The sequence below is a fragment of the Poromitra crassiceps genome (assembly GCF_964638095.1).
Source record: "Poromitra crassiceps genome assembly, chromosome: 12".
Classification (NCBI taxonomy): domain Eukaryota; kingdom Metazoa; phylum Chordata; class Actinopteri; order Beryciformes; family Melamphaidae; genus Poromitra; species Poromitra crassiceps.
In genome coordinates, this window is record NC_139632.1 from 19,404,269 (window position 1) to 19,428,062 (window position 23,794).

At 43.0% G+C, this 23,794-nt stretch overlaps 1 protein-coding gene across 2 annotated transcripts; it reads left to right on the forward strand.

Annotated features, from left to right (window-relative positions):
* The first annotated feature begins 1,978 nt into the window (after window positions 1–1,978).
* Window positions 1,979–23,681, forward strand: LOC310785889 (semaphorin-4E). 2 transcript variants are annotated; one of them, XM_083647054.1, is made up of 18 exons: window positions 1,979–2,026; window positions 2,132–2,185; window positions 2,930–3,067; window positions 3,548–4,751; window positions 6,546–6,611; window positions 12,136–12,686; window positions 13,477–13,619; window positions 15,120–15,182; window positions 15,686–15,784; window positions 16,332–16,431; window positions 16,698–16,808; window positions 17,356–17,507; window positions 17,765–17,937; window positions 18,362–18,518; window positions 18,660–18,882; window positions 20,177–20,292; window positions 20,641–20,860; window positions 21,053–23,681. In XM_083647054.1, exons 6-18 carry the CDS (start codon window positions 12,578–12,580, stop codon window positions 21,823–21,825), a joined length of 2,439 nt encoding a protein of 812 aa, XP_083503180.1. In that variant the 5' UTR covers window positions 1,979–2,026; window positions 2,132–2,185; window positions 2,930–3,067; window positions 3,548–4,751; window positions 6,546–6,611; window positions 12,136–12,577; the 3' UTR covers window positions 21,826–23,681. The 2 variants fall into 2 exon arrangements, with proteins under 2 accessions (XP_083503180.1, XP_083503179.1); XM_083647053.1 differs by lacking the exon at window positions 6,546–6,611.
* Window positions 23,682–23,794: the final 113 nt, after the last annotated feature.

A 23,794-nucleotide genomic window follows, 5' to 3' on the forward strand; every position in this document is an offset into this window, starting at 1 on the left:
GTCTTGTTACCCCGTAGTTATACTATAACTACAGTCTTATACCCCGTAGTTATACTATAACTACAGTCTTACCCCGTAGTTATACTATAACTACAGTCTTATACCCCGTAGTTATACTATAACTACAGTCTTATACCCCGTAGTTATACTATAACTACAGTCTTGTTACCCCGTAGTTATACTATAACTACAGTCTTATACCCCGTAGTTATACTATAACTACAGTCTTGTTACCCCGTAGTTATACTATAACTACAGTCTTATACCCCGTAGTTATACTATAACTACAGTCTTGTACCCTGTAGTTATACTATAACTACAGTCTTATACCCGTAGTTATACAATAACTACAGATCTTGTTACCCTCTAGTTATACAATAACTACAGATCTTGTTACCCTCTAGTTAAAGTCTAAATTCACTCCTTGTACCCCGTAGTTATACTATAACTACAGTGTGGTACCCCGTAGTTATACTATAAGTACAGATCTTGTTACCCTCTAGTTACAGTCTAAATTCACTCCTTGTACCCCGTAGTTACCCTGTAAGTACAGTGTGGTACCCCATAATTAGCCTATAAGTACAGAATTGGTCCCCTGCTTCAGAATACAGCCCGCGACCCCGTAGTTACCCTGTAAGTACAGTGTGGTACCCCGTAGTTATACTATAAGTACAGATCTTGTTACCCTCTAGTTAAAGTCTAAATTCACTCCTTGTACCCCGTAGTTATACTATAACTACAGATCTTGTTACCCTCTAGTTAAAGTCTAAATTCACTCCTTGTACCCCGTAGTTATACTATAACTACAGATCTTGTTACCATCTAGTTAAAGTCTAGATTCACTCCTTGTACCCCGTAGTTATTCTATAACTACACTCCTTGTACCCCGTAGTTATACTATAACTACAGATCTTGTTACCCTCTAGTTAAAGTCTAAATTCACTCCTTGTACCCCGTAGTTATACTATAACTACATGCTTATTTGCGGGCTGTATTCTAAAGCGTTACCGAAATCTATATGGAGCTGTTTATATGTAGTTACTACTATATTACAAAAGTAACATATCACATGTAATATATTACTTTTAGCAGTAACTCAGTAATATAACTTATTACTTATAGGATTTCAGTAATATTATACCAGTTACTTTGTCAAGTAACTCAAGTTACAAATTGAGTATTTTTTTTTAAATCAAAGCACATATTTAAATAAAGATATTTAAATAAAGATACAAACTGTTTTTATGCTAATAACATTTAGAATTTTGGATTGTTTACACTGACTTCAAGGTGGTTGACATTATTTTTCGGGATGGTTCTGGGGTAGCGATGTCATTTTGTTGCTGCTGTTGTTTTGGTGAAAGTAGTGCAAAAGTAGTGTAATAAGTAAGGAGTTACTCTACACAGACAGTAATATTGTAAAGTAACGTTTTACTTTCAAATGAAAGTAACTAGTAATATGTAGTATATTACATTTTGAAAGTAACATGCCCAACACTGGTTACTGCTGAATAGATACAGCAAAATAAACAAAGTGTCAAAATTCAATGTATCTTTCATAGTAATGTTTTTTGAGTGTTGCTGTAATATGTCTCTGCCAAGCATTTGAATTCAACTATGCCACCAGCTTAATCAATCGATCTTTCTTTCTTTCTTTCTTTGATGACAGTAACAACCATGTCGAGGTCAGCTCCAAATCTGCTCATTCTGGATAAACCATCAGGGAGAGTGGAAGTTCCTCTTGGTTCCTCTCTGACTCTGGGCTGCAGTTTTAAAGCCGAGACTAAAGTTAGGGTGAACTGGTGTTTTAACCTAACTGGACCCCCAAAATACTGCCATCGACTGTCCACTGAGGTCTATAACAAATCTGGGAAGCAGGATCAAGGGGGAGATGCTGAAATTACTTTCAATTACACATTATCAAATGTTGCATACAATGACAGTGGGAAGTACTCTTGCCATGTCATAATAGAGATTCCCATGTTAAAAGAAGCAATTAGCAATGGGACACAAGTAGTAGTTATTGGTAAGTATTTCTTGTAACTATTATAACCTATTATGAAAACTGTGAATATTATCTTTTGCTGTGAATACAGGGATACTTCATAAAGTACCACTTTTTTGTCCGTAGCAGCGGAAAGCAAAATGGAGCGTACAACCAATGCTTTAGTGACAGCTACACAAGGTGTGTTTGTGGATGTGCGTATGTATGTGCCTGCGTGTGTGTGTGTGTTTGTGTGTGTGTGTGTGTGTGTGTGAGAAAGAGAGAGAGAGAGAGAGAGAGAGAGACAGAGAGAGAGAGAGAGAGAGAGAGAGAGAGAGAGAGAGAGAGAGAGAGAGAGAGAGAGAGAGAGATAATGTATATGCATACCCAGTGCTCATGTGCAACTTTTATGCAATCTGGGGAGAAAACTATCTCTCTAACTAAGCACATCCTAGCATAATTGTCCAGTGTTAATATGTGTTGATATCTCTTGATATTTCTTGACATTGCCACGTAGTGTTTGCAGAGTTCTTTGTCCAGTCACAGAACTATGTAAGTGGTCAAAACTATACGGAAACGTGTTAAATTAACTCTGATGTGTGTGGACACAGCGTTGATTCTTAGGAGCTCTACTTACTCTGGGGAAGTCACACTGACAATGTTGGTGTGCAATACATAATCCAATAACATTATATTTTACAATGGCCTTATTATGCGTTAGTCATGTGGGGAAGTATATTAAGCACAGATTAATGCTGTGCATGTACCTAAAGTGAAATGAAATTGTGATCAAGTTTTATGTAGTAAATAACTCGCTGTACTAACACAGTATTTATCATAACTGTGTGCATACAACTGGAGTAAGACCATTGTAAAGTGTTACTAGTTCTTGATAACTATATGTCACATTTCAAGACAAACAAAGCTATTTTCTCTCTTCCGCAGAACCTGTCCCTGTACCACGCGGAGGTCTGCTTCAGGCCTGGTGGTTTTGGGTGGCGTTGGCGGTGTCAAGTCCCATCCTGATTGCACTATTAGTGGCCATCTGTGTCACACTGAGAAGAAGATGGCTCAGGAGCAGAGGTACCATTCTGAAGGTCTATTCTAGTGATTGTGTGTGTGTGTGTGTGTGTGTGTGTGTGTGTGTGTGTGTGTGTGTGTGTGTGTGTGTGCGCGTGCATGCGCACGTGTGTGTGTGTGTGTGTGTGTGTGTGTGCATGCGTGCGTGCGTGCGTGCGTGTGTGTGTGTCTGTGTGTGGGACAGCGAGATATAAAGAGAGGAAGCATGTTCATGGGTTTGCATGCAGGCTGGCCCATCTTGGCCTGTGATGACATACTGAGAAAGCAAGTGGTGTGTGTGGTTTAACAACACAGCGGGGGAGCAGATAGGGGAAGTAAAACTGGCTGCGTTCGCTTTTATAGGCCTATGGTTAAACTCGAGATGTGCAAAGATTTTCTAGGCCCACACGAGCAGACCATCCATCCACACACCACAGGGAGCACTGCGAGTCATTAACCAAATCACTGATTAATTTGTGTATGTTTTTCTACTTTTCAATGTAGTTATGGAGTATCCTATCTATGCAAACACACATCCCGTGAGAGGTGTCAACAGACAGCCTTCTCCCCGTCCTGGGATGCAGCTGGATAACCTGAAGGCCAATCCCCCTCCTAAAAACCTTCACACCCCGAGTCCTGCCAGGAGACATGAGGGCAGACGGAGCCCTAAACCATAAACAGTCAGTGTGTGGAGCTGATCACCATCCACTGAACTCAACGCCTCTCACTGCAGGGAAAACTGAGATAGCATAAATGACACATTCAAAAGAGTTTTTTTTTTAATGTAGAAGACTGGAACTGTGCTGGATATGCACTTTACACAGCAGTATCTCAGGCAATTAAGCTAAGTCAGTCTTGAAAGTTGATTTACTCAATTTTGATCCACTAGATGGCACTGTTCAAAAACAGGGGACAAAACTTACTAAATTTGTATCCACTAGATGGCAGGTACTGTTCGAAAACTGAGGACAAAACAGTTTGACTGCATTTTTTAAACACCGGCTATAGTCAAATGTGGCAAATTTGTTATTTTGGGTATGCTTGAATTTTGCTTCAATCTGAAATGTATAAATTATGTATCAGTAGTGTGCTTGCTCTTAAATTGTAGCCTATTACATGTGGAATGTATAATTTGTAGTTTTGCTGTATGCTATTATAGTTTGAAATATATAATATATTTTTTATATGATTACAGTTATTTTTCTTTCTAATTCTCTTTCTATCTAGGGATAGGCTACTGTAATGTAATGACACCACAATTTGATTCATATGCATAAATTAAGCATGGGGAATATAAATTCAAAAAGCAGCAGCAACAACAACAACAACAACAACAACAACAACCACAACCACAACCACAACAACAACAACAACAACAACAACAACAACAACAACAACAACAACAACAACAACAACTGTCCAAAACAGGACAAAACATGGTTTTGTAGTTCCAGCTGCCTGATATTGCGGAAGGAGGGCTTTTGAAGACTTGTCCAATCAAACGTCACATGCCGGCTCTCCCAGCCAGGTAGGCTACAGCCTCGCCTACTGGCTGTGTGGAGCAGATTATCGCTCCCTGCAGGAATGATCTGTGGACGGTACAGGTGGCGCAGTAAACACCCAGGCGGACCCGAGACAGGGGGAAAGTAGCCTGTCTATAATAATTTATCGATTTCTAATGTAGACGCCGACGTTCCAAGTACTTTCGGTAAGTAGCGTAACAAGTTTGATCTAGTCAGGAGGTGTTGTGGCTGCTTGTGTTGTTTGTGCAGGATGAGCGCTTGAACCACAGGCTTTACCGCGGAGCTCAGGCTGTTGGGAAGTGGTGGATTGGCAACCTCAAATTCTCAGTCTTCTTATCTATGATTATAGCAGATCCTAATCTAATAATAGCAGCTGAAAGACTGGCTGAGCGCTGCTGTATAGGCTATTATACTTGAGTCTGCATATTGCATATTCAGCAGTAGACCTAACCCAGATAGACCAACAAACACTGGAGGAGTTACTAACCGCTCGGGCTTGAACAGTGTGTAGCTAGCTACTTAAAAAAATAGCTTCACGAATGCTCTTAAATTCTAAATAGTCGCCTAATATTTACAATAAGACCGTTAAGCTAACATGAATTTAAAATGGCGGGTTATACAGACAGCTCCTCCTTTGAAAACCAATTAACTTTTATGTTGAACTCTTCCTACATGCCTGTTAAACTTGCCCTCAATGGTTTCAAAATCTCTTATTAATTGGCCACAAAAGTACCCCCGCCCCCATTAAGGAGTGGACATTTTACATAAACTTTTTACATAGTCTCCGCAACATGTCACTTTAAAAGGTTACATAATGTAAAAGGTTCCAGTTTACTTTGCACTTTAATTTATAATTTGAAGATTATCTACTGTCTGCTTCATATTTTGATTTTGTTTTTGCTATTACTGTGACTGCTATGCTGCATATAATGCACAAAGACAAATTCCTTCTTTGTAACATGTTTACTCACTATGGCTATTAAAAATCTATGTTGAATCTTGAATCTTGAAGTAAACAACCACCTGCTGTAATATATAGAATTGACTTAGTTCCATTTTGTCCAAATTTAATTTTAATTATATTTAGCAAAACATTGCTAAAAATCTCTTGCATCATAAATAGCCCACAAAAAGGAAACAATTGAAAATGTAGAATTGTATTTTTCTCTTTCTCTGCCTAAGCATTGCATAATAGAGTACAGTTTGAGTTGAGCACATGTGTGACTTTAGGGAGTGGAGGCTCAGCACTGTCACTGCACTTGTCCAGGGGATTGCCCAATTTTAGCTGTGCTGCTCTTGCTCAGTGGGGTCACACAGTGGCTCAGTGGGGTCACACAGTGGCATGCTGCACAGTGCAAGGCCACAAATAAGACCCTGTCTGTGGTCCCAGCTGCTTATTCATGCACATTTCCTTTATGTAAATTAGCATGGTCCTTCTCTTCCCTTCGAATGAGGGGATTGCTTCTCTATGTTGCAAGAACACCAGTCATAAGTCAGTTTTGTGTTCGAGGTCGTGATCAAGTTAACTTTGATATTGATCAGATAACTTTGAGAGGCTTGACAAATTCTGCAGAATCACAGCAGGAAACAAAACGGTCAGAGCGGAAAGCTTTGTGTAGAAATGACATGACACCAACTGAGTAGTTTTGAGTGCTTATGGCTATAGGCTGTATGGCACTTTTAAGCTTCTCTATTCATATGCAGGGAACTATATAATATTTGGTATGTCCAGATGAGGCAAGATATATTTTGTTATGGTGTGGAGAAAAGCATCCAGCAATTACTGGTTGAAAGTGTTTTCTATACACGGGTGGTCTTGGTATCGACTTTGCAAAGTTGGTGAAATGGCTTCAGCCAGTTTCAGGATCAATATACCCAGTTGTATCGTGCAGCTTTAGTTGAAGTTGCTTTCTGTTTGAATCCAAATCAATTTAGATCAAAGTCAATGTTTTTCTTTTCTGAACACGCTCTGTTTCCAGCTGGGTGTTCCCATCTGTCAGCGAGCTTGTCAGGAGGCGGAGCCAGGCAGAGAAGCTGATTTTAAGGTGTTCATATTTTCCCTTTGTGTCCCAGCTCCTGCTGAGACTTGCCTGTGTGTGTGTGTGTGTGTGTGTGTGTGTGTGTGTGTGTGTGTGTGTGTGTGTGTGTGTGTGTGTGTGTGTGTGTGTGTGTGTGTGTGTGTGTGTGTGTGTGTGTGTGTGTGTGTGTGTGTGTGTGTGTGTGTGTGTGTGTGTGTGTGTGTGTGTGTGTGTGTGTGTGTCACCTAACCAGCCATGTCTCATCAATGACACTTAATTTGTCAGAGCAGGGTGTATGTATTCTCATTTGTAAGGTGAGAATACATACAAACTTATCTTTATTTGCATTACTCGGTCATACTCCCCAGTAGGTAATTAGATTAGCTGTCATGATACCTGCCATAGCTGGCTTGAAACCCACACACACAGCATGTTTTGAAGTATTGTTTTCAGCAAATTACAACTCTCTTGCACATCAAAACAAAAGCTGGCAGGCCACTGTCATTATGATAAAGGAAGGATTTGTTTTAGCCATCTGAGCTAGCAAAAACATAACCTGCTGCTGAACTGGGGTGTGTTTTCCAGCCGCTGTTTCACAACAGCGTCTGTGACACAAGGAGTGTCAGAGGTGAACACCCTCCCACAACCGGTTTCCTGTTCAGGCCCCTGTGATGGAACACTGTGTCACAGCTGGCGGCCGCTGGCCAGAGAGCTGCTTATACCACAGACAGACAGACAGACAGACAGACAGGCAGGCAGGCAGACAGACAGACAGACAGGCAGGCAGGCAGACAGACAGACAGACAGGCAGGCAGGCAGACAGACAGACAGACAGGCAGGCAGGCAGACAGACAGACAGACAGGCAGGCAGACAGACAGACAGGCAGGCAGGAAAGGCCGACAGACAGACAGACAGGCAGGCAGGCAGATAGACAGACAGACAGGTAGGCAGGCAGCAGACAGACAGACAGACAGGCAGACAGACAGGCAGGCAGGCAGACAGACAGACAGACAGAGACAGAGACAGACAGACCAACAGACAGACAGACAACTGGATCAGTTGAGTTCCCTCACCCTACCTCCCCTCATATGTGAAGCCCTTTGAGTGTCGAAAGGTGCTATATAAATCCAATCAATTAATAATCAATTAAAACAGGCAGATACCAGTCAGCCCACCAGCCAGCCACTCAGTCACTCATCCGACTAGCTGCCCAGTTAGCCAGCTCGTTAACTCCTCTCAGTCTGCCACCCTGGTTAATGAGTTACAGAAGCAGGAGGACTCGCCTTGTCGCCCTGTTGCCCGTCCCGCTGCACAGAGCAACGCAGTCACACATTTTGGACTGGGTTCAGATGAAGACGTAGCCTAACAGTACATTACACTGTAGCCCAGAGCCATAACAGTCAGGACCCACTCCAGCTGTGTGGCTGCTCACACACCTTTTGGATTTGGATCTTCTGTGACTCATGCTGATGACAAAGCCGTGCTTGTCTGTGCACGCCCCCCCCCCCCCCCCCTTCAGATGCAGTTGCATGGGGAGTCTTGCTTTGTAGGGAACACTCGTGAGGAGCCAGTGCTGCTAGATGTTGTTGAGGCACCACACGGTCTATAAATACCTTCGTGCTCCAAGAGGTTTAGGTGTGATATCGCTGCGGTTTAGGTGTGATATCGCTGCAGAACTTCTTCAGTGCATGATGCCAGAACATGAGCAGCCTTTAGCTTGGATGCACTGTTTTAGTCCTTGTGGCGCTTAGCTGTAAACAAAACCAAGCTCCTTCAGGACTAACCTTGTATTAAGGATTTTTGCTTAGAGACTATCCTGATTTTGTGCACGAGAACTCAGCTGTACCTACAACTGTATAGAGATCTAAAGAAACTTCTTACTAAGTTGTGATGTGTAGTGTTGTTTCTGTTTAGGTTTTTGTGTAAGCTTTTCTTTTGCTGACATATGTGTGACATTGTCATGGTTATATTTAAATGCATCCGGTGCGTCAAACATCAAGTTGACTTTAGAGAGAAATAATTGTAGCCCAAATGCAAAAGTATTTACTAGTGTTGTTCATTGTATGCAGACCTTTACATGAATGTTTGTTTTTATTTTCATAAACCATTCATAAATAATTACTCTCTTTTAATCATGGGTGGTTGATATAATTCTACAACAGAACAAGGTAAAGCTGTACAGAGTTGTAGAACTTGCTCAGTTGTGTGTTTAATGCTGATCCTTAAGCAGGTTCTGCTGGCTATACTGGAAAAAGCATTGGTCCCCTATAAAAGAAAGGCTCCATTGGATTCACACCATTGTGCCTGGTACATACTTTCTGCCCCAGTGGAAAGCAGCACAGCGAAGGTGATGCTGGCTTAAGATGTTATGGAAACTAAGGCGTCAAAATGAGCAGTGATTCCAGCTGGAAGAAAGAGAGCGGGAGAGGGGGAGAATGAGTAGGGGTGGAAAGAGAGTACCCCAAAAAAATGTATTGTTACTTTGATGAAATTTTACTTAAGTAGAAGTGAAATTACTGGTGGTTTCAGTTGGATTCATACGGCAGAGGTGTGTTCTAATGAACGTGTCCATTTCCTTTGTGATTAAGTGCCAATGTATTCTCGTTCTCATTCGTCATTCAGCTTCTGGTGAAGTGTTGCATCTGCTACTTCCAGAGAGCTCTGATGATCACACACAGCGTGTGTGTGTGTGTGTGTGTGTGTGTGTGTGTGTGTGTGTGTGTGTGTGTGGGAAGCACTGTGATGATGTCATCTGTGATGTGATTGCGATAAAACCATCTGGCGACTTCTAGCACATTTTTTATTAGCCAATAGTTACTATCGTTGGAAACAATTTGGCAACACTGGCAGTTAGCAAGCGTCAACAGTTTTTGGTGCACAGTTCATAGAAAACCTGGGGAAATAAGTTCCGCATCCATTTTCTCCATAGACATTTCGATAAATCCAAATATAACAAGTTTTAAGGCTCACAAGTCTTCCAGAGAATCTTGAGTGACCATATACAGTAACACGCTGTTTAAGCGAGAACAAAAAATAACAACGGCAAAAAAATATTTTTTTCCTCCCCGACCCCGTTGTTATTTTCTGTTCTCTTATATTTATATTTGGATTCATCGTTATATTTGAATTTATCGAAATGTCGATGGAAAAAATGGACGCGGAACTTACTTCCGGGGCAAATTACGTCACGAAAAGTCACGTGCCTGTTGAGCTCTATTTAAAATGTAACAAAGTACATTACTTCAAACTAAATTTACTCAAGTAAAAGTAAAACGACTGATTTCAAAAACTACTCAAAAAGTACAAGTACACAAAAAAGCTACTCAATTACAGTAACTAGAGTAAATGTAATCAGTTACTTTCCACCTTTGAGAATGAGATCCTACTGTAGAATTGAGAAGAAGCGAGAAACTTTGCTCTTATTTGAATAGAGTAGAGATTGCCGCACTATTTCCTTACTCATTCTGTAGGATTTTGAGTCCTTTCTACAGTCAAATGTAAATAAGAAAACCCACTTTTATTTGTAGTTCCATTAAATGCAATTAACTTGACAGACCAAACACAAGGGTTCCAACATCCATAAGAAAAGCAGCACAAGACTAGTAACTCGTACTCTGTGTAAAAAAAAAAAAAAAAAAAAAACCACACACACACACACACACACACACACACACACACACACACACACACACACACACACACACACACACACACACAAACCCAACCCCCCTCTCCCACTCCACCCCTATGTGCACATGTTGGTGTGCCAGTGCGACCCTAGAAAAACAAAGGGAGAGGAAAAGAGGGACAACTGCACTGCAGCCTCCTGTTCTATTATTGCAGCCATACCTGCCTGTCTGCACGCTTTGGAAATATCTGTCAAACACCGTCAATAACAAGCTGCAGTCATTCCAACCAGCTGTAGTACTCAACCTACTCCCTCTACACACCCCTCCTCTACCCTCCCAACGCCCCAGGGCTAAAGCATGCACGGTATCCCAGCTCTGCCAACAATGAGCAATCCCGTACATGCTTCAGCTCGCCCCGCTGTGTCGAGTAACAACAAGGTGAGAGCGTGCAGGCCGTTAGCTGCAAAACACACTTTCAAACCTCGGGTTGTTTAGAGGCAATAGGAGCAGCAGCAACGGGGGAGTTAATAGCAGCACCCAGCTGTGTCTCAGGAGATTTGGGATGCTGTCATTTTGGACTCTATACCGACGTGTGAGTGAGGAGGACTCTGTGGTGTGTTTCAAAGAGTGTATCACCATCTATGCTATGTTGTTTTTACTTTATGACGAGTCCGCTCTTAGGCACACGGTCTGTGTTGTTATTCCAGGAAGAGAGTAGCAACTAATGCATTTCGATTGAAGCTGCGTGGCGCTTGCAGTCAAAAAAACCAGAAGGATACTCGCCAAATGACTGCAAAGTCTTGATTGGGCGTGAGTCCCAGGGGAGGCTGAGAGTGTTGAAGAAGTGTGTTATCATCCTGATCTGTTTGCATGCTCAAACCTGATTGATACAGATCCCCTCTGCTGCTCGTACCCCACTGAGCCCAGAGGAAGCAGGGTCCCCCTCTGCTGCTCGTACCCCACTGAGCCCAGAGGAAGCAGGGTCTTATCAGGGAGGAGGACAGGAAGAGAGAGAGTTGAGGAGGAAGAGAGAGTGGGGGTCTTTCCTGAACTTTAACATTAGTTTCCTCTGTCAAGTTTACAGTTGTGACTTTAGTACTTCTACCAGTAACTGTCTTTGTTGGCAGATATCTCTGCTGACATTGACAATATGAGGTTATATTTGTCCCCTACTATTGCTTGTGTTTTTTTTACAAGCAAAAAGCACCAGCAGGAAAGCAACACTCGTGTGGTCTTGACTGTATTTCAGTCACGAAGACTGACTTCTACATCGTCATTTAGTGCACCCCATGTGTACATGCCCCTTGTCATTCAGGGTGTGTAACTCCTTAGTGACATCACTGATGACATCACAATTGCTTGAGTGACATCACTGATGACATCACAATTGCTCGAGTGACATCACTGGTGACATCACAATTGCTCGAGTGACATCACTAGTGACATCACAACTGCCCCTTCTCCATTTCCCAATATCCAATCAGCTAAGGACATCTGTCTCTCCTGATCTGCTGAGCCAATCACCTAAGCGGTGGTGGTGGTATATACGCTATACGCTCGCTTACGGAGTAAATAGGCTCAAGCAAACAGCCTTCATCAGCTCCCGCGTAGGCCTCGCTTCCGTATCCTCACAATCTCTCAGCCCCTCTGTGTTCTTCTTCTGTTTACATCTTTACATCTTAGGTATTTTGTTGTCTTGAGCTGTTTACAGTGACCGCAACAGTAGAACAGGCTTGCATTTTTAGATTACCAAGATTATAATCAACCAGTCCAAACCAGTCCAAATGCAATAGTAAGGAGTGCAAGGGATAGAGTTTGTTTTTGCCTTGGCAAAAGATCTGACAGATCATATAAGATCTCTTTCTCTCTTGCCCTCCCTTATTGTCACGTGTGTTTCATAATGTTCTCATGTCTTCCCTAGAAGTGGACCAGCATGAAGAAGCTCTCCCTCGTCATCCCTCGGCACTAGCTGTGGCAGCATGGCTTCTGCACCTCCGTCCAGAGAGGACACCAGCAGCTCATTATTAGCACTGCATTGGAGGCTAACACCGACATAGCCATCAGCCACACAGCAGGACACCGAGAGGGTTTTCACCAAACTCAACTGACCTGACCTGAACCAAGCTGAGCTGCACTGTACCGGCCTAGCCCAACATCCACCCATGAGCTGCTTCTAGAGATGCCCCGTGCCAGAGTGGCGCATGCCCACGACAGCAGCATCACCACAGGGTGAAAAAGGACAAAACGTCTGGACCGACTCGTCAGGCAGGGGCCTCGGACCATGTTCTGTCTCTGATCGGGTGCTGTGTTAGGCGACGCGGAGCTGGGCTGTGCACACTTAAGACACATCTGGACTCTAAGCCATGTCTCTTCTCTGCGCCCTGGGCCTTTTCTGTGGATTGTTCCTTCCTTTCTCATTCAGCGCCCTCAACGCTCACTACTGTGTTCCACGAAAGACCGTCTCCTACCAGAGTAAGTCGCCTGACTCACACTGTTTCCTCACTGTTTGCGGGCGTACACATCATGACAAATAATCATGACAAATACTTCCTGCACTGTGGATGTGGCGGGTGGGTGTAGTTTTGTTTCTCTCCTGGGCCCATGCCAGGATCATCAGTACAAGCAAGTGTTGCAGTTTAAGTTTAAGTTTTTTATATATATTCATACGATGACATATATTCCATTTGTAAATGCTCTCTTGCCTTTTTGGGGGGTAGGCTGAGAATAGGGATGTAACGATAACCGGTTTTAATGATAACCGTGATCAAATTCCTTACGATAACTGTACCATTTCAAATTATCATTAAAACCGTGGTACCGTGATTACCGTGCTTTGAAAAACATGGTAAATACTGTCCATCATCAATAAAGGTTGGCAACAGTCTCCCAGATGCAAACGTGCTGCCTTGGAGAAATGATTTCAGTGAATGTATCAATCCTTTTTGGGTCTGAGTTTTCAATATAAAACCCTGTAAAATGATTTCAGTGCTCAGTACTTTTTGAACATTTTCAGTAATTTTTTTTACGAATACCGTGATAATACGATAACCGTGACAATTTTGTCACGATAATCGTGATGTGAAATTTTCATACCATTACATCTCTAGCTGAGAAATAAAGCCAGATTATGAAATTTCATTGCATCAGCATTTTTCTGGCTGTGGGAGCAATTTTCCAGCGATGGCGACGACCTGTGGCTAAATCAATGTACAGTAAAAGAAACATGGCGTACTAATGCCGATGTGATGCTTCTCCTGTTTAGACGAGCTGAAGGTGTTCAGAGAGGAGGGGATCTGGAACTACTCCACCATGCTCATGCGAGAGGACCTGGGTGTGCTGCTGCTGGGGGCCAGAGAGGCCGTCTACGCCCTGGACATCAACAACATCTCCCTCAGGAAGGCCACAGTAAGAGCACACCATAAGGGTTTCAGACCAGGAAGACATTTGTAATTGGAGACCTCAGTTGTGACTCAGTTCCGATTGGCTGAGTCATTTATTGCTATTGTAAAATACCTGATAAGCACACACACTTGTTATACTGTTAAATATTAACTGAAAATCAAACACACACACACACACACACACACTGCTGTTAGAACTGTGTTGCTTGGCGAAAGAAGTATTAACTATCATTATTTTATAGATTAAAATTAAATGTATTGACCATGTTCTTTTTTATTTATTAAGTGATGAGTTATCGCCATTTTATAAAGGGAATAAGGCACTCAAGGCCATTCGTGTTGTGAACTGTCTCTTACCTGTTCTCAAATGTTGCCTTATTGCTTAAGTATCCAGTTGCTTAAGTATCAGTTGTTAGCTGAAATTCATCAGTTAATATTTCAACAACCACATAGTATGACTTTAAATGTATAGGTAGTTTGTAAGCAAAGGTCTTGAAATTACTGGTAACCCATAACATGCTTTAAATTTCATGCCAGCGAGTTTTTATTTAATTGAATTGAATGTGTGTTTACACCACCCAGCCTTTTACAACAGTTTCGATAAAAGGGAGAATAGTTGGCCAGTACACATTTGCATGAAGGATTTGTTTAACTCTGCACTAGGACAGTAGTAGTGTAGTCTAGGTGTCTGTTGATTCATTAGTAAATGTTGTCTCACAGGTAACAGTCCTAACTGAAAACAAACTAGTGGAGTAGCTAGGGTGTGTGCTCCCTTCTATACTGTACTGACAAGTCTTGGCGTGAAGTAATACTGTAGGCTACATGTTAGGCAAACAGAGAGTTGGGTGAGGGTAAACAACAGGTTGTCCATGGGGTCTTAAAAAGTATTAAAAGGTACTAAATCTATTTAGTGAAAACTAAGGCCCTTAACAATTGTTAATCGCCGTTTTATCAGGCATTACATTTTACCAGGCTAGTTTTTTTTATGTAGTAAATAACCTATTTGTCCAAAGAGTTTGTGTGCTAAACGTTTGGGGTGAATCTATGTATTTTGGCCCTATTTTGCTTTTTCTTTGTTACTGCTATTAGTTTTAATGAACCTTGTCACTCAATTTATTCTCTTGAGCTTTGTCCCCTCCCGACCTATCTGAATTCTGTTGTATTGAGAGATACAGTGGTCCATAGAAGTTATGGTAAACTAAGACTGTTTCGTTTTGCAATCTCCAAATCAATGTATAGTTAATGTAAGTTAAAGGTGTCGATGATGTGAGGAACATGACATTGAGGTCTTATAATATATTGATATCATGATGATAAGTTAAAGCAAAAAGAAAAGAACAAGTTGTCTGTAGTCGTTTAAAAAAAGGTCTTAAACAGTATTGAATTTAGCTTCAGGATCCCTGCATAGACCCTGAACAGGCTACAGCTAGACTGTCCTCTAGTGGGATGAGACACTAGTTTGGCAAGCTTTGACAAGACTCTTCTTCTCTGTTGATTCATTCAGGCCTACTGGCGAGTTACCGAGGAGAAGCAGAGAGAGTGCACATACAAGGGGAAACACGCTGAGGTTTGTGAAATAAGTCATAACAACGTACACACACACACACACACACACACACACACACACACACACACACACACACACACACACACACACTCACACACTCACACACTCACACACTCACACACTCACACACTCACACACTCTCACACACTCACTCACTCACTCTCACTCCACCGTGCATCAACCTCTGCTTGTGGTGCGAGGATACAGAACAAGCGAAAGACTGTTGCCTGACAGCAGTTTGTACATTTGTAAATCATTTATATAAGAGTACTTTTTCCTGCTTTAGTCTTTACACAGAGTTATCTTTGAAGTGTCTTGCTCACGGCTTCTTACCGAATGTCCAAATACAGGCATGAGAAGAAAATGCATGAACACAGCCTTGACCTGTGGTCGACAGCCCGACTCCACGCGGCTCGTGCAGAGTATCTATCTCTGTTTGTCTTTTTGCGGCTGAACTAACAAAGCTCTGACCTTGGCCTTCTCTGGGCTGGATCTTGTTGCAGGTGGAATGCCGTAACTACATTCGGACCCTGCACACGCTGAACGACACTACAATGTATGTGTGTGGCACCAATGCGTTCAGCCCTACCTGTGATTATATGGTAAGTATAGCATATACGGGCTAGTAGGGAGGACTTTGCATGCTATTTCTAGAGGTAGGAATGGCTGGGATGTTAGTGCTTGTCAGCTGCCAATTGTCACTCTCTGGATATTTACTATGAAATCGTATTTAGGCATACTTCGATGGCACCTGCTCTCGGGTCCCCCTGTTAGTGTCCTGTGGCTGAGGTGTTGTTCACATCATGTGCTGCTAACATTTGCCCTTCTCAAAATTAAATATGTTGCTGCACATTCACAGCTCTGATGCTACAGATGTTACTGTCCAAAACCAACATTTTGACAGGCAAGCTGTCTTCTGCGGTGTACATTTACATTTACTTTGGTAAATGACACGCCATTGGCTTGAACCATCCAAGTTAAACTAACGTTGGTTAGTTGGTTTGTTCCCGTCCTGAATCCTAATAGGCTTGTTCTCTGATCTCTCTCCCTCGACAACTCTCTCTTCCTTTCTCTTGTTTCTCTTTCCTTTTCTTTCATTATTTATGTATTTTCTTTCTTTCCTTCTGGTTCCGTTTCTTTCTTGTGCAGACGTTTTCTGACGGACAGCTGAGTCTGGAGGGAAAGCAGGAGGAGGGGAAGGGGAAGTGTCCCTTTGATCCCTTCCAGAGATACTCCTCCCTCATGGTTGGTGAGTGGCCGATCCCCCGCTCGCTGCCAAAGGAACCAGGAAGCCACGCAGAGAACACTGTTTAATGTGCAAAGTGTAACACTAGAGATGAAGATTAGTGCACGATAACTGTGTGCAGATCTGAACAGCCACAAGACCTGAGCACCAAATGCATTAGAAACATCACCATCACCTTGCTAGTTACTGGTACTTATTGGTATTGTTAATGGGATATTGTTCCAACAGAGTTCAGAAATGTTAACTTATCCTTTATTCCCATCCAACAGGAAATGACTTGTATTCTGCGACATCTATCAACTTCTTGGGCTCTGAGCCGGTGGTTCTCCGCAGCTCAGCCACGGCTCTCCGCAGCGAGTTTAAGAGCTCTTGGCTCAATGGTGAGAGTTCCTGCTTCATAATGGAGGCAGTGCCGTGGGAAGTGGCCATTTGTCTTGGGTTCTTTGCTGCAATGTGCCTAGTCCGTTCTACTTTACAACATCTGAGAGGGAATAGGACGAATCAGCGTGACATCACAAACCCCCAGAAATGCGGTTAACTAGTATGAGTTGTGCCAAACTAAACGTTAATATCTCAAACATTATACATCACATTGCTTATATTTTGACATTCTGAGTGAGAGCGGAAGTAGCTCAACAGTCTGAGTATGTCGTGTTAAAGTTGTGTGAACTGTCACAGTTTGAAAAAATGAAGTGAATTTAGTAAACAGTACAGCCTGCTAGAGTGAGACACTCAAAGGCTGGCTCCATAGGGTCCCATTATAAAGTTACCCCCAGTAAGCAGGGAGCAGCAGTACTTAATTCAGAATAGAGTAGACATACCTGATGCATTGGGGAATTATACAAATGATGCTAATGTAGATAAAGGGAAGCATTTTTAATTGTCTGCCCTTGTGCCATGTGTTTATTTCATGTTGTGTGATTTCAGAGCCAACCTTTGTCTACATGGACTTTGTGGGAGAGAGCGTCAACAGTCTTGATGGTGATGACGACAAGGTGTATTTGTTCTTCAGTGAGAATGCCATGGAGTATAACTTCTACAGCAAACTGGTGGTGTCACGAGTGGCCCGTGTCTGCAAGGTATTTTAATAGATAGATAGAATAAGAATGGAAGCTAGTAGCCACAGTCTGTGCCGCCAAATACTTTGAGACATTGAAACATTTTGTACATTGTAAATTATTATTTTTTGTTTTGTTTTCAAGGTTGAATATCTTGGCCAGACAAAGTTAGTATTGTCTAAGAATGTGGAAATGTGTTTGGCGTTTACGATCCTTGTCTGACACAAGTTTGGTTGTTGTGGTTTATGGAACTGAGTGGTCTGACTCTCTGCGTTTAGGGGGATATGGGCGGCCAGCGGACGCTGCAGAGGAAATGGACGTCGTTCCTGAAAGCTCGTCTGGATTGTTCCTTCCCTGAACCCAGCCTGCCCGCCATTGTCCAGGACGTCTTCCTGCTGAAGCACCAGGACTGGAGGGACAGTGTCTTCTACGCTGTCTTCACCCCGCAGTCGTATGTACTCAGTCGAATCCTGTGCTTTCATGGTTCAGGGGGACTGTTGACGCAGGGTGACATAGGAAGTAAACCGAGCTGTCAATTTTGCATGATGGCAAACACATTTACATACAGACTTAATAGCTATTTGGTTTGTTACAATGAACTTGTATGCCCCCACATTCAAATGAAAAAAAGACTAAAATATAGTGCCATGATTCTGTACAAAAATCCAAAATCATAATAATGATATCCATTTGTCTAGTTCATTGTGATGATTGCAGTATATGGTAGGATTTTACAGGCAATATCCTTTTTTGATTGATAAGGGTGATTGATCAATACAACACTTAAAATGTGGTTAAAATATGGTCTAATAATACAAACAATATGAAATAATTTGTCTGTCTGTCTGACTGACTGATTGATGTGATGTCACCAGGGGCTCGTCCGACATGTCTGCAGTGTGTGCGTACAGCGTGTCGGACATTAGAGACATTTTCAATGAGGGGAAGTTTAAGACACCTGTTGCCGTGGAGACATCTCACGTCAAGTGGGTGATGTACACTGGAGAGCTGCCTGTCCCCAGACCAGGAACTGTGAGTCTAAAAAAATACTTTACCCGAAGTTCCTGCAGCACTACAGACATCATTCATATTGGTTATCCACATACCTATAGTAAACACAAACACATGACCCTTGAAAAACTCACAGTTCAACATTGTGGTCTTGTATTTCAGTGTATCAACGATGCCACACGTTCAATGGGGATGAGTCGCTCGCTGGACCTTCCTGACAAAACGCTCCAGTTCATCCGAGACCGCCCCCTCATGGACGAGGCTGTCCGGCCTCTCACAGGCGGGCCCCTGCTGGTCAAGAAGGGGGCTGCGTTCACTCGCATCGTAGTGGACAGTGTGTTGGCACTGGACGGAGAGAGATATCCTGTCATGTTCATCGGCACTGGTAAATATCGTGATATCTGATGTAAAATAGGTGTCGTTTTACCAAGAAGAAAATAATGAGAGTAAACGGGGGACGGAGACGCCCAACAGAACTGGTGGTGGAGATGTGTGTGTGTGTGTGTGTGTGTGCGTGCGTGCGTGCGTGTTCTGGCTAAATAAATGTATACCTAAGCTTTTAATAGCCACCACTAGCTTCATTTAGTAACTTTTCATTTGCACACATATGAACTACAGCGACCATAATGGTTAATTAACACGTTCACTGCCAACAACGAGTTGAGTCGTCAAACAGAATCCAACCGTTCACTGCCAACGACGAGTTGAGTCGTCAAAAAATAAAAAATAAAATTTTGACGGTGCTACGTGGATCAATGCCCCCCGCGTCTCCTATGGAGATATTGGAAGTATTGAATGTGTATAATCTATTTTACCGACCAGCTAGGTGGCGACGGTGCTCTCCCGACAGAGAGAAAGTCAACCAAAAGCAGCCGCCTCCCGCGGCTGCTTCCTCCATTCTCAAGGAAATGCCAGAAACGAACGAGCCTCATTCTCATACTGTAGGCGGGGACGCTTTCGCGCTGCTGCGGTGGGGGGTTCCAGAAATGGACTGGGTGGGCAGCATAAAGCCTAGAGTCGCACGGGGCTTCATCGGGGCTCTCAAACCCAAGAGACGAGTGAGCCCACACTCGCTGCCAGGGAGGGAGGCTGCTCAAACTCGCTGCCAGGGAGGGAGGCTGCTCAAACTCGCAGCAGCAGCAGCAGCAGCAGAGCACTCGCTTGTGACAAACGCAGGCTGAAAGCCACTAGACACGCCCACGGAGGGAGGAGTTGAAGGAGAGGGCGTTCGGAACTATATTGTTTGGATGTCTGATCTCTCACTGATGCCAAAAATAAATGGTTAAAGTGACTGTTCTGCCTGTTTGATTGAATTTCACAAAACTGCGATTATCTCAGCTTTCACTCTCAGACGCTAAAACCATGCTGTACTCAACGGCTAATATCTACATAACTACTAACTCTACAAACTAACTCTTTTAGACAGAGAAAGCACACATTCTATTAGTACTTTTGTGAACTTTGTGTTCACAAACTCCAAGCAGAAAAGAATCCTCGGCTCTTGTAAAATGAGCCAGAATCCTCAAAAAACGGCTTGGCAGAAGCTACCTACAGCAAAAAAAAAACGGCTGGCAGTCAATGTGTTAAAGGGTATACATCAATGTTGTGATCGTGCGTTTGTGTAATGCGTTTATTATTTGAGAATGAGATCGAAACTGTACCTTCTTGTCCCTTGATAGAAAACGGTTATGTTCAGAAGGCCGTCAACTACGATGGAGAGATGTTCATCATTGAAGAGATTCAGCTGTATGATAACTCTCAGCCTGTCAGCACCCTGCGCCTCTCATCCAGCAAGGTAACTATTGATAGGTGCAGTATGACATAACGGTTTGCTAACCCATCCCTATTATGACTGCCGTTCATACGGTATACATCACCATAATGATTTCCCTAGATCAATGACAAGTCATAAACATTTGACAGTGTTATACTTGGCAAATACTTTAACAACTACTTATAATAAGCTTCAGTCTCAGTTTGTCTCATTTTGAATATATTGTCACTTAATTGTCATAAACAGGCAGTAAAGAGGGTTCAGTGTTAATACAGGTGAGACTCATTTGGTGTACTTCCTTGTGTGTGTGTGTGTGTGTGTGTGTGTGCGTGCGTGCGTGCACGCGTGTGTGTGCACACGCGGATATAGGGCCAACTGTATGCAGGTTCAGAGTTCGGTGCTGTCCAGCTACCGGTCAGCAGCTGTAGCCGCTATGCCACTTGTGTGGACTGTATCCTGTCCCGGGACCCTTACTGTGCCTGGGACTTCTCCGCTGACCACTGCTCCTCAGTCCGCAGCTTAGCCGCCTCCTCACAAAATGCAATCCAGAGTCTAAAGGAGGGCGATGTCTCACAATGTCCTCAACCAGGTAAGTTCATTTACAGCATCCGCATGGAAATTAATCATTTATTTGTTTTACCTGGGTAAAACAGCCTTCCAACCCTCTTATCTATCAATACTTGTTGAGACCAACCTGTGTGTGTGTGTGTGTGTGTGTGTGTGTGTGTGTGTGTGTGTGTGTGTGTGTGTGTGTGTGTGTGTGTGTGTGTGTGTGTTTCAGACCCAGTAGCAGCTGTGGACTTTACCCTCGTTCCGGAGAACAACATTCAGCTACCTTGCCAGCCGGACTCCAACTTGGCGCAGGTCCACTGGCGTTTCTCTGACCAAACAATTCACTCCAACAACAAATACTACATCTACAGCGGCGGCCTCCTCATTCTGAACAGCTCGGCGTCAGACGCAGGCCTGTATACCTGCGACTCGCTGGAGCAGGTCGGCAGCAGGATATACAAGCGGACCTTGGCGGCGTATCGTTTACAGCCCCGCGCGGAGCCGGGAGCGGGGGACGGCACGAGCGTTGGCAATGAGGTGACAAATTCCCCAGACTCTATTCACAGTACGCATACAGCTGCACCGGGGCTGACCCCAGAGCCGGGGGGCGAGGACCCTCTGCCTCCGGAGACTCAAAGTGAGGCCAGCAGCGTTGTGGGTTTGAAGGTAGCGGTGGCGCTGCTGTCTCTCTCCCTGATCGCTGTTGTGCTGTGGAACTTTAGCAAAGGACATTTTGTTTGTGCGAAGTTTCCGCAGAGCTCCAGCGAGAGTGAAGGGAAACGACACTCGGCTGAATACACTCAGAACAGAACTTCAGAGATGAAGCTCCTGCGGCCTGAGTCTGAATACATTCAGAACAGGACTTCAGAGATGAAGAGCAGTGCCAACAATAATCACTCTGTTGTGGACTTCAAAGGGAATGGGCAGCACCACTTCACACCCATGGCCACCATTTCCAGTCTGGATGGTCTGGGATACATAAACGATGAGTCCGAGATTTGACTCTGTTGAGATACAGAATTTAAACCGAGGCCTCCGGCGATGCACAAATTCTCTTCCTGCCTCGAAAACTGGATGAGCCTGGATCTTGTCCCATAAGCTCCTTGAATGGTCTCTGTCCCTAGCCTGTATTGTATAGTATAACACTGACAACTTCCTAGACGAGGGTCCACCACTTTCTGTATCATTTCCTCACTCTCTAGTCAGGCATCTGATGTAATTTAAAGACATTTTAGACCATTTCTGGATCGTCACTCCAGAAAATTGTGGATTTTTTTTTTTACATGTGTTTGTATATTTGTGTTATGAATATATTTTAATTTGTGTAATATACTGTACAGCCATGACATTTTTCAATTACTATTTATTTGACTTAATGTGAGGTTTTTATTTCAGCAACTCAGCTCAGCAGCAATGAACAAGTGACACTTTGACGTCTAATGCCAGCGACATTTCATTTGATGGATGGTTTATTGTAAGGCAACAGTCATCAGCCATGGAGCGCACATTGTTCGCTCTTTGACTGTGTTCATGATCATAGCCCTTGCTAGTCTTTTTTCCTGGTGGCTGTTAAAAAAGCGGATTACCAAGTTAGACAAGCTGCGAAAAACTTCTGAATGTCACCATTCAAATGCCATAGCCCCAAGAGATTGAACTGAAAATTAACCTCCGTCTCCCATAACAAGTAATAATAAGAGAGATCGTTCCACGGTTGTTATGTCACTGATATACATTACCATAGAGAATGGACTGGAAAAGACTGCCAAGGATGATCCTGTACAGCTACGCTTCAGATTTCAGACATATAGCACTACTGTGAAATAGCCAAACATTTTTCTGGGTGTAGAAGTCTGGGAGTACAAGTCTGTTGATGAATGAGAAACATTACAGATAAGAGTCTTGGCTCTGTGGTTTGTTTCTAGCTTTAGGGAATACTTGACAAAATACCGATCGGAAACGCCCAAGTCCACAAGAATAATAAGTGAGGCGACTGTTATTCTCCTTCGAGGTGAAATGCATTATGGGAGCTTGAGGAGATTCAGTTTTTAGTAATTATTGCCCCCCCCCACCCCCCCCCCCCCCCTTTCCCCCATGTCAGAGGGCAACTGGGCATGCTCATTATGCTTTTTGGAGCAGATACCTCTGGTCTGTGTGGGTGATGCAACAACAAAAAGACCCTACGTTTGCATTTACCTCGGTTTTTGTTGAAGACTAAACTAAATTACAGGAATGTGGCCTGAATCTCCTGTTTTTCACAAACTCTATCATTACCTACAGCACTCAGTACCACCTTATATTTCATGTAAACCGAGCAGATATGGTGGGGTTAAAGTGGGTTTTCCCTCATTTTTTCCCCAACAGTGCAGTATTAAGTTTTAAGTATAGAGTTGTCAAGAACTAAAGTTGGGTTATGTATTGGTCTTATGTAAGCTAATAAAACATTGAGAGTAGAATAATTGCAAAGAATATGCTATTTGTAATTGCATTCCAGCATAAAAGTTTACTTTTATGTTTAGGATAAGCCAATTTACAGCAGGAAATTAACACCAGTAAACCAGGTTCTTTGTTATTCTAAAATTGGTTAGATAAACAGTGAAAGTGGCTGGTAAGTTTCAGACGCCGCCTGGCAATGTGGACGAACACTGGGCAAGTCTGTTTTCTGAACTGGGTACAATCATATTGAAGTTGAGCTTGATGTTCATATAAAATAGTATAGAAATGTATGCAAATACAATCTTAAAAATTCTGCACTGCTACTGTGAAATGGGCTTCACTGACACTGTAAAAACCTGACTGGATACTGCATAGTAATATGTACAGTCTGAAAAATGTTTCCTCTGGGTTTATAAATCTTGTCAAATATATCATTGAATTGTATACTGTATGTTTGTGGGTTTTCTTTCTGAGTTTGAGCCCAGATTCTACACTATTACTGTTGTTCATATGCAGTGTATACAAACGATCAATCCTA

What these genes read in the sequence shown, in the direction of transcription:
- LOC310785889 (XM_083647054.1), top strand. Translation starts at nt 12,578, where the DNA reads ATGTCTCTTCTCTGCGCCCTGGGCCTTTTCTGTGGATTGTTCCTTCCT. An exon ending in GCCCTACCTGTGATTATATG is followed by an intron (nt 15,785 to 16,331) that starts GTAAGTATAGCA and finishes TTTCTTGTGCAG; the next exon opens with ACGTTTTCTGACGGACAGCT. An exon ending in TAAGAGCTCTTGGCTCAATG is followed by an intron (nt 16,809 to 17,355) that starts GTGAGAGTTCCT and finishes GTGTGATTTCAG; the next exon opens with AGCCAACCTTTGTCTACATG.